Genomic DNA, 18,978 nt, shown 5'->3' on the forward strand with positions numbered 1-18,978 from the left:
TACAAAAAGTATGTGTACATAAAAAGCACCATTATTGTATTTTCCTGAAAGCTAATTTAGATATTGAATGAAAAATATACATGCAGTTACACACACACCACATACATAAAGTGAAACCCCATGTCACTTCACATGAGAAAGCATTAACTATTGTTGAAGACATTATTCTGTTGTGAAACAGGCTGTTATGATGAAGCTGAGAATGCTATGAAACATCAGAAGTCAAGCCTTTCCATAGTTTATTAGAATCTATCTGTTCCTCGTGCAGGCCAACATCGGGGTGAAGACAGCGGAGACGGCAGTGGTGAGAAGACGGATGAGTCGATGGGGGCGAAGGTGGTGACCTCCCTGAAGGGCAGCATGGGAGAGAGGATCACAAAGGCCCTCAAGAAGGTTGAGGAGAAGAAGAAGAAACGTGCGGCCAGGAGGGCACAGGTGAGTGATGACCTTAGTCTGGAAACAAGCCATGATGAACAATGTCAGTGATATCCTTAGTCTGGAGATATATCACGATGAACAATGTCAGTGATGTCCTTAGTCTGGAGATATATCACGATGAACAATGTCAGTGATGACCTTAGTCTGGAGATATACCACGATGAACAATGTTAGTGATGACCTTAGTCTGGAAATAAAGAATGAACAATGTTTGACAACCACTTGTCCAACAATGTAGTGTTGCAGCTAAAATGTGTGAATTCAAATATGTTAATACATTGTTTTACCTCATTTCTGAGGTAATGTTCCAGATTTTAAGACACAAGGTAGGCATGGGAAAGTAAGAAGCGATTTGAGGCTCTCTTCTTTTGTGTTCAAGATGATTGACAAGTGTCCTATTTTGTTTTGAACCCCATTAGCCTGTGTATGACATAAACCTGTGTATGCCATTTTAATGTTTATGACCTTAAGCTCTTTATGACATTGTTTATGACATTTAAGTGTATATGACACCTACCTCTGTATGACAAAAAACCCTGTATATGACATTTTAATGTGTATGACATAAGGCTGTTTATGACATTATTCATGGCATTTAAGTGTATATGACACCTACCTCTGTATGACAAAAAACTTGTATATGACATTTTAATGTGTATGACATAAGGCTGTTTATGACATTTAAGTGTATATGGCACCTATCTCTGTATGACATTAATCCATGAATGTCAACAGTGGGAGGACCTGTACATCCAGAAGCCTGACGATGACTACGAGGACCCAGCGGACGTGTCGGGCATCAAGGAAGCCAAGGAGAACATGGGTGACTACAAGCTGAAGACTGCCCCCGACTATGTAGTGCCGGACCACCTCCGCATGAACGTGGAGAAAGCCAGGGGGAGACTACTCGTACTCAAAGACCTGGTCAGTATATGAACTGTGTCTTGTCCTTCACTTGGTTGGAGCTGGTGAAGTATGTGTGTATTGCTGCCCAAGTTGTAGGAAGTCGGCATTTTTTATTTACTTTATGTACCCTGACGAAATAAGCGAATCAGTTAGGTTTTATGCCACTTTTAGTAATATTCCAGCAGTGTCATACGTCAATGTGTTTTGGGGCGGTGGGGTAGCCTAGTGGTTAAAGCACTCGCTCGTCACGCTGAAGACTCTGGTTTGATTCCCCACATGGGTACAATGTGTGAAGGCCATTTCTGGTGTCCCCCGCCGTGATATTGCTGGAATATTGCTAAAAGTGGCGTAAAACTCAACTCAATCACTCATGAATGAATGGGTTTCACACATTGTGGTCATGTGGGGTATCGAATATGGATCTCTGGTATGGTGCACCAACTCTTTAACCCCTAGGAGTAGATCCCCCTCTGAAGATATGAAAACCAGAGGAAAAATCTGGCAAGCACTGTATTTCATATTTTACACAATATAAACACAAGTGTTAAATTCAAAGCTGACCGGACCAATATAATGCTGTTTGAAAAATATATTGTGTGTGAAGTGTTGAGTTTGTCATTGAGATTGTCATTCTGTTGCTCTAGATCCATGAGCACAAGTACAACTTCAACGTCAAGCTGCTGGCATTGAGGGACAAGAAGATCCGCATCATCGAGGACATCCACAACCACGTGCACCAGCTTCACAATGTCCAGACTCGCCTTTCCCCAGATAGACACCAACCAATCCCCGCCATCCCTGAAATGCACATGGAGGAGCTCCCTGAGAAGTAGGTCATCATACAACTTTCTAGGTCACAAGGTCATGAGGTCATGAGGGGCTCAGACGGCAGAGCTGCCTTCTATTGTGTGCAGTAAACTCCGTTAAGAACAAACACACTTATTACGAATTAACAGATATGACGGGGTTGGGGGAATCTGTTATGTGTTGGCATGTGGTTCGCCGTGTGTTGTGAAACCAGGAATCTGATCATATCTAGGTTCACATAGATGTTTCAAGCAGGTTTTTCAGCACCGTGAGTTTCAACAAACTCTCAGGACTTGATTCATTCACTTAATTTTATATCATTTCTTGGGAAACATTTCATCAATAATGATATACTACCCAATATGTAGTAAAATTATTGGTGTTTAATCATACAATAAGTGTTGGATGAACGGTGTACTGTTTGTTCAGGCGCATGGAGTATACACGAGAGACACTACTGCAGTTCAAGAAGGACATGGAGTCCCAGAGATTAGCAGAGCAGAAGAATAAGGCAGGAGGGAGCGGATTCGGTGCTGGCTTTGGAGGCTTCGGTGGCGGCGGTGGTGGTGGAGAGCAGAAGGTAGGTGATACAGCTGATTGTTGTGTGGTCTCATTGTGGATCGCTTTAGCTGAGGTGAAGTAGGGTCATTCTGAAGATTGTTGCACAGCAGCGTGTAGTGATGTATGGTCTTGTGCATAGAGCCCAGCTCACAAAGTTAGGCATCATTGGTCACAGAGAGTCCTTGGATGGGTGACCCTGTTTGGCAGCTTGACTCCTGAGAGTTTCTAGGACTCCTGTCTGCCCCACAATGAAGCTCATGGGCCTCACCGTGGGCAAGTGAATTTATGTAAAATTGCCTCTGTCTCTGTTCACCCAGCAGTGAATGGGTACCCGGTGGGATAAGTCATATGACTATTAACCTTCTTGCACCTCAAAGCCAGTAAGGGTTATTCGATGTAATAATGTCCATCATGTTGTTGAAGAGCATGTCTACTGTGGCATGGATTTCAGCTCTATATAAGTGGCCTTATCATTATTATTATTGTGTGTGTGTGTGTGTGTGGTTGTATCCACATAGACTTAGAATTCCGTTTATCATGCTTTATCCTGACGTGTCTGTCCTGACCATAGGCACCCACCTCGACCACACACCATCGTATTTCCCCGCCTCCAGCAACCAAGCAGTCTTCTCTGCTCAGTGCTCCGAAAACTGAGGCATCCACAGTCAGCGCTGGCACGGAGGGAGAGGAAGAGTTGTCTCCCCTGGAGCAGCAGATCAGGCAGATAGAAGAGATCAGGTAAGATACCCAGGCCCCGATTTCTCGAAACAAATTTAAGTTTTTACTCAAATTTCAAACTGAGTTTGACAATTTGAAACAGCTGAATTTTTAACTCAACTGCATTTTTTAAATAAAAAAGCCCAAACAACTTAAGTAATCTATCTACCAAACACAAATTGTCCACTATGTTTGAGTTTAATATTGATTTCAGTTTATTCTGGGAAATGCATTTTTCTGTGTTTTCTCAAATTTGAGTAAAAACTCTAACTTAAGTCAAAACTCAGACTTAAGTTGGTTTCGAGAAATTGGGGCCAAGACAGTTAGGTATAGCTGTGTAAGGCAGGGTAGTTCAATATACTGATACAGTATATCTATGAACCAGTACTTGTATATTCACCTCAAGGAGGGGAGATGGGGTAGCCTAGTGGTTAAAGCGTTCGCTTGTCGAAGACCCGGGTTCGATTCCCCACATGGGTACAATGTGTGAAGTCCATTTCTGGTGTCCCCCGCCGTGTTATTGCTGGAATATTGCTAAAAGCGGCATAAAACCATACTCACTCACTCACTCACCTCAAGGAAGGTGACAAAAGTGATAATAGGTATGCCATTATGATCTAATTGTTCAACCCAGAAGTAAATGGTTATGGTATTTTTAAACATTTGTTAAGCACTTTTCATATCCAGTTGAAAGTAGAAGTCCTCCAGCAATGTCTTTATCACACATAGATTGCATCCTTATATTATGATCTCAGTTTTCGAGTCCTTCAGGATGTGATTACTGTGGCGGTCAGACTACAGACATGTTCCATGTAGCTTGATCTGGATCTCTGGCAAGTTGCTGCATGTTTCAGACTTACATACGAGCAGGATGATCTCCTCAACAAGATAGAGGAGCTTGTGAAGAACTTTGATGCTGAGCTCCGTCTCCTCCGACATGACAAGTTTGAGCTGGACATTGTCATGAAGAATGCTGATCTTAGGTGAGTGGATCTGTGTATTCTTCTCTCCACTGAGTCATGAGGTTGAAAGGTGATGGAGAGTCTGAGTGGTTAAACGTATAAACTGTTTATCTCCTACATGAGTTCAGTCAGAGAGGCCATTTATTGTATGCCCTTCAACCCTCCATCCTCATCCGGGATTTCTTGTAATACTGAGGGCGATGGGTAGCCTAGTGGTTAAAGCGTTTGCTTGTCATGCCGAAGATCCGGGTTCGATTCTCCCACATGAGTTCAGTCAGAGAAGCCATTTGTTGTCTGCCCTTCAACCCTCTATCCTCATCCGGGATTTCTTGTAATACTGAGGGTGGTTGGTAGCCTAGTGGTTAAAGCGTTTGCTTGTCATGCCGAAGATCCGGGTTCGATTCTCCCACATGAGTTCAGTCAGAGAAGCCATTTGTTTTCTGCCCTTCAACCCTCCATCCTCATCCGGGATTTCTTGTAATACTGACGGCAGTGGGTAGCCTAGTGGTTAAAGCGTTTGCTTGTCATGCCGAAGATCCAGGTTCGATTACCCACATGGGTACAATGTGTGAAGCCCATTTCTGGTGTCCCCTGATATTGCTGGAATATTGCTAAAAGTGAAAACCCAATTACTCACAGTATTTTGCCCATTTCTGGTGTCCCCGCCATGATATTGCTGGTATTGCTAAAAGGATCTTGTCTATTTTTCTAACCACTGTGTCATGAAGTTGAAGAGTCTGAGTGGTTGAAAGTAGTGCTGTAGCTGTGCATCAAACTATCGATTGATTGCAATTGTTGAGTCTCCGATAGCAATTAATCGATGGTAGAAATGAAAAGCTATCGATGCATCGACAGTATGTGTGAGTATCAATAGTTAAGTAATTGACTTCAGTTGATAAATTCGCAGCGCAAAATATAGTAAGTACCAGATTTGTTCACTTTGATTTAGGGTTATCTGCCCCTGTTATCTCATAAAGAAACATGGCGGCAAACAAGGAGAAAAAAACCTATTGCAATAGCATTGCAATAGTTGGTCACAATAGCCTATCGCTATCGCAATAGTATGTTGCAATAGACTATCGCTATCACAATAGCTGTTTCCCCCTCAATGGTCACCCCTAGTTAAAAGTATAAACTCTTTTATCTTTCACTTGAGTACAGTCAGAGAAGCTAGGACCATGTCGCTGTACCCAAATGTTGACACCATGTTTTCTGTGACTGACAGGTGAAACTGTTCAAAGAGCTGGTCCTTCAGATGCTGGTGACCCGTGAAGATCCGGGGTAGAATAGGTCTTCAGCAACCCATGTGCTTGCCATAAAAGGCGACTATGCTTGTCGTAAGAGGCGACTAATGGGATTGGGTGGTCAGTTTTGCTGACTTGGTTGACACATGTCATCGGTTCCCAATTGCACAGATCGATGCACATGCTGGTGATCACTGGATTGTCTGGTCCAGACTCTATTATTTACAGACCGCCGCAATATAGCTGGGATATTGCTGAGTGCGGCGTAAAACTAAACTCACTCACTCACTCAGATGCTGGTATCAATGTAGTATAAGCCATGTCACCGTATGCTTGTGTTATCCATTACAGACAGGTGACACTATTTGAGGAGCTGGTCCTTCTGAAGGAGTATGAGAAGAGTGAGGATGTCCTGGCAGCCAAGGTCACCGGCAAACAGCAGGAGAAGCTGGAGATGCAGAACAAGGTATGTATGGTCTAAACAGTGTGTTTGGTTCAGGTTATGTACAGTCAAGTGGTCCTCTGTGCCCCAACATTATCTCCCTTAGCAGTACCAGGACCATGGTTGTTTCTTTCAGAGCAAATACGTGCATGATTTCATCAACCAGTTCATATGATCAATAGGGTTGGGCATTGCCAAAATTTTCGTATTGCAATATATTGTGGAAGTGAAACACGTTGTTTCCTTCCTTTTGAAACAATGCCACTGTTCACTGTCAGGACTCAGATATGATTGTACAAGAGATCAAATTGAAAATGTTTCCAAATTGAAGACTTCGCTCTAAAGTTTGGAAAAAGCGTCTGCAGCGGCGCCCGCCATTTTGTTCTGTTCGGTACCGGCACTCGATGTACTGTTTTTATTTATATGGTTTAATAGTCATGCAAATGCAATTGCATGACCAATAAACATTCCCCAAATTATTGACGTATAATAATATAAAGGAAATATAATGTTGTTAGTATTTTTTACATCACGAAAATTTTACATGTTCACGGAAATTGCCGATCGTATCGGGTGAACCGGTTCGCAAAAAGTGTACTGCAATATATCGTATTGTGAAGTTCGAATTGCGATATACCGGTTAACCGGTATTATCGCCCACCCCTAATGATCAATAATTCATGTCAGACCCACCGTTGCTTCAAGGACTCCCATATTGCCTGCAAGGACACCTAAAACTAATAATGTTTGTGTTGTGAGTCGAGGTAAAACCCTGTCCATATATTGTATGTATGTCCCCTTCTCACTTGTTACTTCGTGGGGTAGCTTAATGGTTAAAGCGTTCTCGATTCCCCACCAGGTTGAATACAACATGGGTTAATGTGTGAAGCCATTTCTGGTGTTCCCCGTCGTGATATTGCTGGAATATTGCTAAAAGCGGCGTAAAACCAAACTCACTCACTCACTCACTCACTCCCACTTGTTGCTGTCAGATCCTGGAGGTGCAAGGGAAGATGGATGCGAAGAAGAAGGACATTGAGAAGCTGCAGGAGAAAGAGAGAACGCTGCATGCCACCTTCGTCACCTCCCTTGGAGACAACAACAAGTTTGCTGACTACCTCACCAAGGTGTTCAAGAAGAAGATCAAGAGGACCAAGAAGAAGACTGCTGAGGGTGACGGTATGCAGGAAACCATGTTTGTAACAAACATCGATTAGTTGAAATCTGTTTAACAAACTACAGCTATAGTAAACAGAAATTAGTGGTCCTTTTAGTTTGTTTACGACCATAGTGAGTGGTGGAAAGCCTTGCGGTTAAGGCGTTTTCTGGTCACGCCGGACCTGGGTTTGATTTTCCATATGAGTACAATATGTGAATCCGATTTCCGTGATATTGCTGGAATATTGCTAAAAGCGGCATTAAACTAAACCCATGCATTCACTCACTCACTTACTACCATAGTTTATGTTACAACAAATCCGGCTTCTGTACCAGACTGATGATAGTGATGAGATGATGCACAGTAAGTCTGGCTGTCCGTGTGTAATATTGTACCCATAATACTAACATTCCAAGAATAATGGTATATGTTAAACAATGCTGTAGGCAATCCTTGCACTGTCATGTCAAGCAGTTAAGTTGGACATGAACTCTGCCCATGTATCTGCCCACTCATGAGTGTATCCCCATTATGTGATATATGTGATAGGTCTACTGGTACATTACAGGAATGGAATATATGATATAGGTTCACTCACTGTGCTTCATCCTGAAGAGATATATATAAAGGGTCGCGAATATAGAAGGCTTTTATTTTTGCTAAGATCTGGGGGAATTGCCTTTAATGATTAACATTGGTAGACGTTGTGGTATTGTTTGCGATGAATGATTTTGTAATTTATGTATGAATGGATGTATAGAAGATGAATACCATTTTCTGTTAATATGTAAAGTTTATTCCATTTTAAGACAAAAGTATATTCCTGAAAACTTCTGGAAACATCCCTCTATTTATAAATTTAACATGTTATTATGTTGTGACAAAGTGAATACCCTAATTAACTTAGCAAAATTTGTAAAAAGAAGCTTTAAGGTTAAGAAGTGCTTAAAAGGTGTATCTAACCATTTGGTCACTTGCATTATTATTTTGTGAGTTTTTGTTCTTGGGCCTATGGCCTTTATAGGGAATAAAAGTTTTTGATTTGATATATAACATGCTGTATGACGCCTGTCTCAGCAATACAGATCAATGTGTCACCAGCTTACATCTGTGTCTAGGTTCTGACGAGGACAGTGACGAGGACTCTGATGATGAGTCCGACTGGGAGGAGTCAGATGAGGAGTCTGACGAGGAAGCTGGGGGATTTGACCTGGATGTGTGTCCTCCTGGCTGTGACCAGGTCAGTACCAGTAAAACACCAGGGCCCCGTTTTACTAAGCTCTCGTAAGCCTAAGATTTCGTAACTTTCTCGTAGCATTTGTACCTCCTATACTGTAACAGTTGAGGTATGAATGCTACGAGATCTTAGGCTAACGAGAGCTTTTTGAAATGGGGCCCTGATTATGAACACCTCCTTATAGTAACAAATGTGTGAAGCCCATTTCTGTTGTTTCCTCGCCGTGATATTGCTAAAAGCGGCATAAAACTAAACTCACTCAGATAGTAGCACACCAGTGTTCCACTGTTAGACTTCTTGGTAAATATAGATGCTCTATGTCAAAATAGACCTAAAATCTGCACTAGTCATTAGACGTGACAAATAGGGTTGATTACTTTGCTTGTGTCTCATCAGCCTAGCCAGTAGGTGTGGGGGATGCACTGTGTTTATCTGGTTCTGGATTAAACCTGAGGTGTGACTTTTGTTATAGACGCTGTATGACAACACATGCCAGCTGCGAGAGAAGAGGCTGGACCTGGAGGAAGCATTGGCTGAGGAGAAGAAGAACCAGGACACTATGAAGAAGGAGCTGGAGGGTCTCAACAAAAAGGCCAGGGTCATTGACGCTGCCCTCAAGACAGCACAAAATGATCTTGAGGCCTTCCAGGTTGGGAGATTTTCAGTCTTCTGGCCCTAGTTTAGGGACCGTTCATAATTTATGGCTAGGGGGGATGATAATGATTTTTATGGAGAAGCAAGTACAATGTGAATGACCCCCTCTAAAAGTTATGTACAAAGTAAGCGAAAAAAACTTCCCCACACACACACACACACACACACACACACACACCTGCATGTCATGTACAAAATCAACAATAGCACTCCTAGTACATGTGTACAAAATTGATGACCACCCTTACCTCCTCAGAACAAAATGGGTGACACCCGCCACCCCTTTAAAATCATCATCACCCCCTTACCATAAATTATGAATAGTCCCATATCTCTTGCTATCATTTTCACCAAATTGACTGGTTGTTACCTGATTGCCTCTGATAGTTCCCTAATTGACTCTGATTGTTATCTGCCTGATTGTTATCTGCCTGATTGTTATCTGATTGCCTCTGATAGTTCTCTGATTGCCTCTGATTGTTCTCTCAATGATAGTTCTCTGATTGCCTCTGATTGTTCTCTGATTGCCTCTGATTGTTCTCTGATTGCCTCTGATTGTTCTCGTCTGATAGTTCTCTGATTGCCTCTGATTGTTCTCGTCTGATTGTTCTCTGATTGCCTCTGATTGTTATCTCACTGATAGTTCTCTGATTGCCTCTGATTGTTCTCTCGCTGATAGTTCTCTGATTGCCTCTGATTGTTCTCTGATTGTTATCTCACTGATAGTTCTCTGATTGCCTCTGATTGTTATCTCACTGATAGTTCTCTGATTGCCTCTGATTGTTCTCTCACTGATAGTTCTCTGATTGCCTCTGATTGTTCTCTGATTGCCTCTGATTGTTCTCTGATTGCCTCTGATTGTTCTCTTGCTGATAGTTCTCTGATTGCCTCTGATTGTTATCTCACTGATAGTTCTCTGATTGCCTCTGATTGTTCTCTCACTGATAGTTCTCTGATTGCCTCTGATTGTTATCTGATAGTTCTGTGACTGTATTTGATTGTTCACTGACTATAATGTATCTATTTTCAACTCTCTGACCGCTTACCTGACAAGCCTCTATTTAGGGCTGTATATCTGGCTCCCTCTTTACATACAACTGCTATCTCAATATATATGTGACTGTCCTCTGTCTATCTCCAGCTTGAGAAGCAGCAGAAGCTGAACGAGCTTGATGTGGTGGTGACACTGAAGCTCAACCAGATCCAGTACATGGTGAATAACGTGCTGCCCCAGGACCTGAGTCAGACCCTGGTGTTCGAGTCCAATGGCGTTGTCCGTCTACAGCAACGCATCAAGGAGCTGGAGCACGAGAAGTTCCTGCAGAAGAAACAGATGAAGTTAGTACACACTCCTTATATACTCATCAAAATAAATAAAGGAACATGTACAACTGGAAGCATTTATATGTACTTACACATGGTTATATAATGAAGATGACAATTGTTTGACAATTTGGTGAAGACTCATTTTACCTTATCCTGACTCATTTGTAATATTTTTATATGTTGGAATATTTTACCCGTCAGTAAATATTGGAAAAAATAATTACAAAAAGTAAAACCTGGGAAGAGGTCTTACTTGCAAACAAAAACCTCAAATGCGGTTATTCGGGGAAAACAAGAGATGCTTAATATATAGTGAGAAGCACGCTTCAGGTTTATATAGCATGAAGACCCATGATTGATTGCCCACATGGGTACAGTGTGTAATGCTGTTATCTGGTATCCCCCACCATGATATTGCTGGAGTAGTGCTGTAAGCAACATAAAACTAAACTCACTCATTCACTCACTTCTGGTTTACAAGTCACATGACCCGTGAAGATCTGGGTTAGAATTGGTCTTCAGTAACCCATGCTTGTCCTAAGAGGCGACTAAAGGAATTGGGTGGTCAGGCTCGCTGACTTGGTTGACACATGTCATCATATCCCAGATGCGTACATTGATGCTCATGCTGTTGATCACTGGATTGTCTGGTCCAGACTTGATTATTTACAGACCGCCCCCATATAGCTGGAATATTGCTGAGTGCGGCGTTAAACAACAACCAACCGACCAGTCTCACATGTAATACCGACAACAGTGTGAGGATTGTTGAAGTATAAGCATGACACGAGGTTCTCTGTCTCAGGGAGTCCCGACGATTGTTGAAGTGTAAGCATGACACAAGGTTCTCTGTCTCAGGGAGTCCCGACGATTGTTGAAGTGTAAGCATGACACAAGGTTCTCTGTCTCAGGGAGTCCCGACGATTGTTGAAGTGTAAGCATGACACGAGGTTCTCTGTCTCAGGGAGTCCCGACGATTGTTGAAGTGTAAGCATGACACGAGGTTCTCTGTCTCAGGGAGTCCCGACGATTGTTGAAGTGTAAGCATGACACGAGGTTCTCTGTCTCAGGGAGTCCCGACGATTGTTGAAGTGTAAGCATGACACGAGGTTCTCTGTCTCAGGGAATCCGGCGATTGTTGAAGTGTAAGCATGACAGCGAGGTTCTCTGTCTCAGGGAGTCCCGAACGATTGTTGAAGTGTAAGCATGACACGAGGTTCTCTGTCTCAGGGAGTCCCGGACGATTGTTGAAGTGTAAGCATGACACGAGGTTCTCTGTCTCAGGAGTCCCCGGCGATTGTTGAAGTGTAAGCATGACACGAGGTTCTCTGTCTCAGGAGTCCCGGACGATTGTTGAAGTGTAAGCATGACACGAGGTTCTCTGTCTCAGGAGTCCCGGCCGAAGCATAGTGATTGTTGAAGTGTAAGCATGACACGAGGTTCTCTGTCTCAGGGAGTCCCGACGATTGTTGAAGTGTAAGCATGACACGAGGTTCTCTGTCTCAGGGAGTCCCGACGATTGTTGAAGTGTAAGCATGACACGAGGTTCTCTGTCTCAGGGAGTCCCGACGATTGTTGAAGTGTAAGCATGACACGAGGTTCTCTGTCTCAGGGAGTCCCGACGATTGTTGAAGTGTAAGCATGACACGCAGTTCTCTGTCTCAGGAGTCCCGACGATTGTTGAAGTGTGAAGCATGACACGAGGTTCTCTGTCTCTAGGAGTCCGACGATTGTTGAAGTGTAAGCATGACACGAGGTTCTCTGTCTCAGGGAGTCCCGACGATTGTTGAAGTGTAAGCATGACACGAGGTTCTCTGTCTCAGGGAGTCCCGACGATTGTTGAAGTGTAAGCATGACACGAGGTTCTCTGTCTCAGGGAGTCCCGACGATTGTTGAAGTGTAAGCATGACACCAGGTTCTCTGTCTCAGGGAGTCCCGGGGACGATTGTTGAAGTGTAAGCATGACACGAGGTTCTCTGTCTCAGGGAGTCCCGACGATTGTTGAAGTGTAAGCATGACACCAGGTTCTCTGTCTCAGGGAGTCCCGACGATTGTTGAAGTGTAAGCATGACACGAGGTTCTCTGTCTCAGGGAGTCCCGACGGAAGCATGTGCAGCTCATCAAGGACCGCAAGGTGTTCGAGCAGAAGATTGTGGAGATGGACGAGACGTGCAACCAGATGATGGTCAGCAAGTTTGGCCGCATCGTGGACCTGGAGAAACTGGAGACGGTCACTGTGAACCGCAACATCGAGGAACTGAAGGAGAAGTGCCACATCACCGAGATACAGTGTGCCGAGGAGCTGACTCAATGGGATGTGAGTACTAGGTCTAGGGGGATATAGTGGGGTCCTGGTGGGATATGAATACTCTACCCCCTCTCACAGGGGAGCTGTCTCACTGGGGGGGATATACGGTCATGATGATTTCATTACTTACGGTTTTAATCCATTCCCTGCCCCACCCACCCAACAGCTGTCTCACTGGGATGTGAGTACTAGGTCTAGGGGGATATAAGGTCATGATGATTTCATTACTTACGGTTTCAATCCATTTCCTGCCCCACCCACCAAGCAGCTGTCTCACTGGGATGTGAGACAAGGTCATTTTGATTTCATTACTTACGGTTTCAATCCATTCCCTGCCCCACCCACCAAGCGGCTGTCTCACTGAGATGTGAGTACTAGGTCATTTTGATTTCATTACTTACGGTTTCAATCCATTCCCTGCCCCACCCACCAAGCAGCTGTCTCACTGAGATGTGAGTACTAGGTCTAGGGGGATATACGGCCATGATGATTTCATTACTTACGGTTTCAATCCATTCCCTGCCCCACCCACCAAGCAGCTGTCTCACTGGGATGTGAGTACTAGGTCTAGGGGGATATAAGGTCATGATGATTTCATTACTTACGGTTTCAATCCATTCCCTGCCCCACCCACCCAGCAGCTGTCTCACTGGGATGTGAGACAAGGTCATTTTGATTTCATTACTTACGGTTTCAATCCATTCCCTGCCCCACCCACCAAGCAGCTGTCTCACTGAGATGTGAGTACTAGGTCTAGGGGGATACAGGGTCATGATGATTTCATTACTTACGGTTTCAATCCATTCCCTGCCCCACCCACCAAGCAGCTGTCTCACTGGGATGTGAGTACTAGGTCTAGGGGGATACAGGGTCATGATGATTTCATTACTTACGGTTTCAATCCATTCCCTGCCCCACCCACCCAGCAGCTGTCTCACTGGGATGTGAGTACTAGGTCTAGGGTGATATAAGGTCATGATGATTTCATTACTTACGGTTTCAATCCATTCCCTGCCCCACCCACCCAGCAGCTGTCTCACTGGGATCTGAGTACTAGGTCTAGGGTGATATAAGGTCATGATGATTTCATTACTTACGGTTTCAATCCATTCCCTGCCCCACCCACCCAGCAGCTGTCTCACTGGGATGTGAGTACTAGGTCTAGGGGGATATACGGTCATGATGATTTCATTACTTACTGCTTCAATCCATTCCCTGCCCTACCCACCAAGCAGCTGTCTCACTGGGATGTGAGTACTAGGTCTAGGGGGATATAGGGTCATGATGATTTCATTACTTACAGTTTCAATCCATTCCCTGCCCCACCCACCAAGCAGCTGTCTCACTGGGATGTGAGTACTAGGTCTAGGGGGATATAAGGTCATGATGATTTCATTACTTACTGCTTCAATCCATTCCCTGCCCCACCCACCAAGCAGCTAGTGAGTAGTACAGGGGATAAAGGTGGGTTCTGATAGGAGGTGAATTCTCTACCCATCTCACAGAGCATCTGTATCACTGGGCTTTGATATGCACGAGAGAAGGGTGGGTGGGGCTGGGGGGCTGGGGATCTGGGGGCTGATGGTTTAAATCTTACCTCAGTCCTTCCAACTGAGCAGCAGCTATCTCTCTGAGATGCCATCAGTACAGGTGATTCAGGGAGGTCCAGGATGTTGCATACTCCCTTCCCCACCCCACAAAAATCTAATACATTATTTATGAGAAACATATATATCCTTGTCCCATTGTCACTGATCCTCCCTCCACAAGCATAGAAGTCAAGATTTCAATAATGTTTTCAGTCAATTATGGAAATGGTGATTTGCAAATTTGACAGAAGATAACTAATTATGATCACTTTCAGAAACTGATAGCTGAGAAGCGCAGTCGAATCACAGAATTGATCCGAGACAACACAAACCGCCTGGAGCAGCTGAACATGCTGATGACAGAGAAGAAGGACTTTGAGTCATCACTGGACTCTCGCCAGAAGAACTTGGTAAGCAGTTGTCTCCCCCTTGTTCACCTGTGTTGTGGTCCCTGAAGGACTGACAGTAGATAGCTGTACTCTTCATTACTGTGTGCATGATGTGTAGTGTTGTAGTTACATGATTGGTGGGGTGGGGTAGCCTAGTGGTTAAAGCGTTCGCTTGTCATGCTGTCCCGGTTTGATTCCCCAAATAGGAACAATGTGTGATGCCCATTTCTGGTGTCCACTCCATCATATTGCTGGAATACTGCTAAAAGCGATGTAAAACCATACTCACTCACCATATATGATGTGAAAGGTTTTCTGGTGTGTCACTAGAATGGGTGGTTCGTAAATGACAGTCTGGACCAGACAATCCAGTGTTTCTGTGAATGGCAATCCACACTGGATGACATGCATCTGGCAGGTCACTGAGTCTGATCGTCTGGGCCTACTTGCACAAAGTCATTTTAGTGCTACGATGATCGTAACTCTCATACTCTAACATAGTCTTAAGACATAACATATGTTACATTTGACCACTTTCTATAGTCTGTTTGCAGTGAAAACGTACCGATGAAGTTCTCTTTAAACAAAAAATTAAATCAAATAAAGTGAAATTAAGATTGCGAATCCTCATAATTTTACCCTGCCAATTGAACTTTTAAATCTCAGAATTTTTATTGTCTGGTCCAGACTCGATTATTTACAGACTGCCGCCATATAGCTGGAATATTGCTGAGTGTGACGTAAAACTAAACTCACTTACTCACTCTTCTACTTCTTCTTATTATTACGATGTGTGTATTCACAGGGTGAGGAGTACACAGGCCAGCGCAAGGCTGACCTCAACGAGAAGCAGCGCCTCATCCAGCTGGTGCAGCTGCAGGCCCAGGAGATCGACGCCCTGAAGGAGGAGATCATGCTGCTTTCCAGGAAAGGAGGTCACATTCTACCCCCGGCCCAGCCCCCCGCTGCCCCAGAGTCCCCCCAACCTACACAGCATCAACCACTGACAGCAGCACTCTCCTGTCCATTTGCAGCCACAAGCGACCCTTGGAACATGATCTACTGGTTTTCTCGGGAACCTCATCATCTGACATATCTTTGAATATTTGCCATCGTCTTGAAGTTTTACAGATCTTATCTGTTTTGCAGGACAATAAAATGACTCTTTGATCTTCAGACTTTTCATTCACTTTGTCATTCACAGAGGTTAAATGAAGAATAACTGATAACAATTTTCATGGAAACATCTTTGATCAAATGATTCAACTTAAATCACAGTAGCATGTGAGAAATGGTTTATATTCATAATATGTTTAGTTTTGTCTATATAAACTGGTTGTACTGAAGCACCAACTCTGGTAAAAGCGACATCCCAAGTGGCACTCTTTGATCCTAGTTCATACAAGCCAAAACAGACAGTATTATATTTCGCTGGACACTTAGTGTGTTCTCTTACACCCATCAGTGTAACCTAACCTAGATGCTGTACATGATATGTGATGCCTGTCTTTGTGTGTGCTGGGTACATCGTGTGAAGCCCATTTCTGGTGTCTCCCGCTGTGATGTTGCTGGAATATTGCTAAAAGCGGTGTAAAGCCATACTCACTCACTCACTCTGTGTGTGTGCTCCTGTGTCATCTGTTCACTGAAGGAGGTTGATCCTACTGACAAGTACCATGTAACACACAAGCACCATATTCCTTGGTGTGTTGACTTCATATTCCTGAAACATGGAGTTTTACCATTCTGTTAACTGTTTTTTTAATTATTAATCAGTTTCAAAGCATTATTGTTGATGTTTTCATTCCGGTTTTGTATCCACTCCGTCCAAGAAATTATGTTTTTGTAAGTTGTAACAGACTGTTATGTAATTGTGAATATTTATATGAAATAAATTATACATAATAGATCATGTCTTTACCTGATATTTAGAGGGTGTAGACTGTATGTTACCTGGGGTATCACAACTACTAGTGTGTTACAGGAATATCATAGCTGTAGCACAGCTGTAGCACAGCTGTATGAAGTAAAGGCCACAAAACCTTTCAACATCTATAAGGCAAATATACAACTGTGACTAGATCCTGAACATACTAAATCTCTCTCTCACTCACTCACTCACTCACTCACTCACTCACTCACTCACTCACTCACTCACTCACTCACTCACTCACTCACTCACTCACTCACTCACTCACTCACTCACTCACTCACTCACTCACTCGGGGCGGTGGGGTAGCCTAGTGGTTAAAGCATTGGCTGGTCACGCCGAAGACCTGGGTTCTAATCCCCACATGGGTACAATGTGTGAAGCCCATTTCTGGTGTCCCCCGCTGTGATGTTGCTGGAATATTGCTAAAAGCGGCGTAAAACCAAACTCAGTCAGTCAGTCACTCACTCACTCTACACTACGGTGCAGCTATACAGATCCAAAAACGTTTAAAGATATATCACAACTATACTACCTATCAAAAGTTTAGACTCACTTAAAGCACTCACTATATGTTATGCATATACATATGGTTACATCGAAGATGAATTTCTCGACTAACTTGAGGGAACCAACTGCAAACCTTATGCAGATAAATTGCACGAGGATCATGCATCAAATTGCTGAAAAGTATGTGTAAATATCGTGCATGTGAACAGCTGCGTTTTAAGTTTTCCTAAGAATTCGTCAAGTTTCAGTTTCATCATTCATTGAACTCATGACAATAATCTTTTCAACGTTACGAATTTGTTTTACAATACATCAGTATGGAATATTTTGCAAAATCTAGTTTAGGACAGTTGACTGAAGTAAGTGCCTACATTTACACTAGTGAGTCTAATCTTTTGATGGGTAGTATATACAGAAAAGCTATACTACAACAAACCAGGACTAATTGTCCGCAGTACCCCAGCTGTTCCATAAAGCCATCCAATAGTTGTTCAACAGCTGCAACCAAAAGCAAACCTTAGTTACAGCAAACCTTAGTTACAGCAAACCTTAGTTACAGCAAACCTTAGTTACAGCAAACCTTAGTTACAGCAAACCTTAGTTACAGCAAACCTTAAACCTTAGTTACAGCAAACCTTAGTTACAGCAAACCTTAGTTACAGCAAACCTTAGTTACAGCAAACCTTAAACCTTAGTTACAGCAAACCTTAGTTACAGCAAACCTTAGTTACAGCAAACCTTAAACCTTAGTTACAGCAAACCTTAGTTACAGCAAACCTTAGTTACAGCAAACCTTAGTTACAGCAAACCTTAGTTACAGCAAACCTTAGTTACAGCAAACCTTAAACCTTAGTTACAGCAAACCTTAGTTACAGCAAACCTTAGTTACAGCAAACCTTAGTTACAGCAAACCTTAAACCTTAGTTACAGCAAACCTTAGTTACAGCAAACCTTAGTTACAGCAAACCTTAAACCTTAGTTACAGCAAACCTTAGTTACAGCAAACCTTAGTTACAGCAAACCTTAGTTACAGCAAACCTTAGTTACCAAACCTTAGTTACAGCAAACCTTAGTTACAGCAAACCTTAGTTACAGAAGAGTCATACAATAGTTGCATCGAAATTATACTGCGGATGTTGCACAATTATCCCACAACAATCGTACTCTGTTATTACTGATGCTGCATCAACTACACCACAAGTATGAGCTGCAGACGAGGTATCCACCATCTGCCAGAAGTACTGTATACTTCAGTCAAACGCAGCGTTGATCTCTATACTATTTCAAGAATAGAAGCACTGTGCAATACAGACAAACACAGATATGATCCCTATATTGGTTCAACATTATAAACACTGTATACTACAGACCAGCACAGCTGTGACATCAATATTGGTTCAAGAGTATAAACTATAAACACTGTACACTACAGACAAGCATGGCGGTGATCCCTATATTGGTTCAAGAGTATAAACACTGTATACTACAGACTAGCATGGCAGTGATCCCTATGTTGGTTCAACATTATAAACACTGTATACTACAGACCAGCACAGCTGTGACATCAATATTGGTTCAAGAGTATAAACTATAAACACTGTACACTACAGACAAGCATGGCGGTGATCCCTATATTGGTTCAAGAGTATAAACACTGTATACTACAGACTAGCATGGCAGTGATCCCTATATTGGTTCAAGAGTATAAACACTGTACACTACAGACTAGCATGGCAGTGATCCCTATATTGGTTCAAGAGTATAAACACTGGATACTACAGACTAGCATGGCAGTGATC

General features: G+C 43.1%; 1 protein-coding gene across 2 annotated transcripts in view; it reads left to right on the forward strand.

The window, feature by feature from the left end:
* The window catches only part of LOC124280799 (cilia- and flagella-associated protein 44-like), a 49,830-nt gene extending 33,184 nt beyond the window's left edge, over positions 1–16,646 (forward strand). For both annotated transcript variants that reach the window (XM_046716775.1, XM_046716776.1), the window contains 14 exons: positions 269–435; positions 1,174–1,362; positions 1,989–2,173; positions 2,581–2,731; positions 3,284–3,450; positions 4,284–4,412; positions 5,987–6,101; positions 7,070–7,256; positions 8,355–8,476; positions 8,946–9,122; positions 10,269–10,465; positions 12,545–12,770; positions 14,626–14,760; positions 15,545–16,646. In XM_046716775.1, coding sequence (XP_046572731.1) covers positions 269–435; positions 1,174–1,362; positions 1,989–2,173; positions 2,581–2,731; positions 3,284–3,450; positions 4,284–4,412; positions 5,987–6,101; positions 7,070–7,256; positions 8,355–8,476; positions 8,946–9,122; positions 10,269–10,465; positions 12,545–12,770; positions 14,626–14,760; positions 15,545–15,841 — 2,444 coding nt within the window. In that variant the 3' untranslated portion in view covers positions 15,842–16,646. The remainder of the gene's footprint in view (positions 1–268; positions 436–1,173; positions 1,363–1,988; positions 2,174–2,580; positions 2,732–3,283; positions 3,451–4,283; positions 4,413–5,986; positions 6,102–7,069; positions 7,257–8,354; positions 8,477–8,945; positions 9,123–10,268; positions 10,466–12,544; positions 12,771–14,625; positions 14,761–15,544) is intronic.
* Positions 16,647–18,978: the final 2,332 nt, after the last annotated feature.

Source organism: Haliotis rubra, unplaced genomic scaffold, assembly GCF_003918875.1.
Source record: "Haliotis rubra isolate DU_JTF1 unplaced genomic scaffold, ASM391887v1 Scf274, whole genome shotgun sequence".
In the NCBI taxonomy this organism is placed as follows: Eukaryota; Metazoa; Mollusca; class Gastropoda; order Lepetellida; family Haliotidae; genus Haliotis; species Haliotis rubra.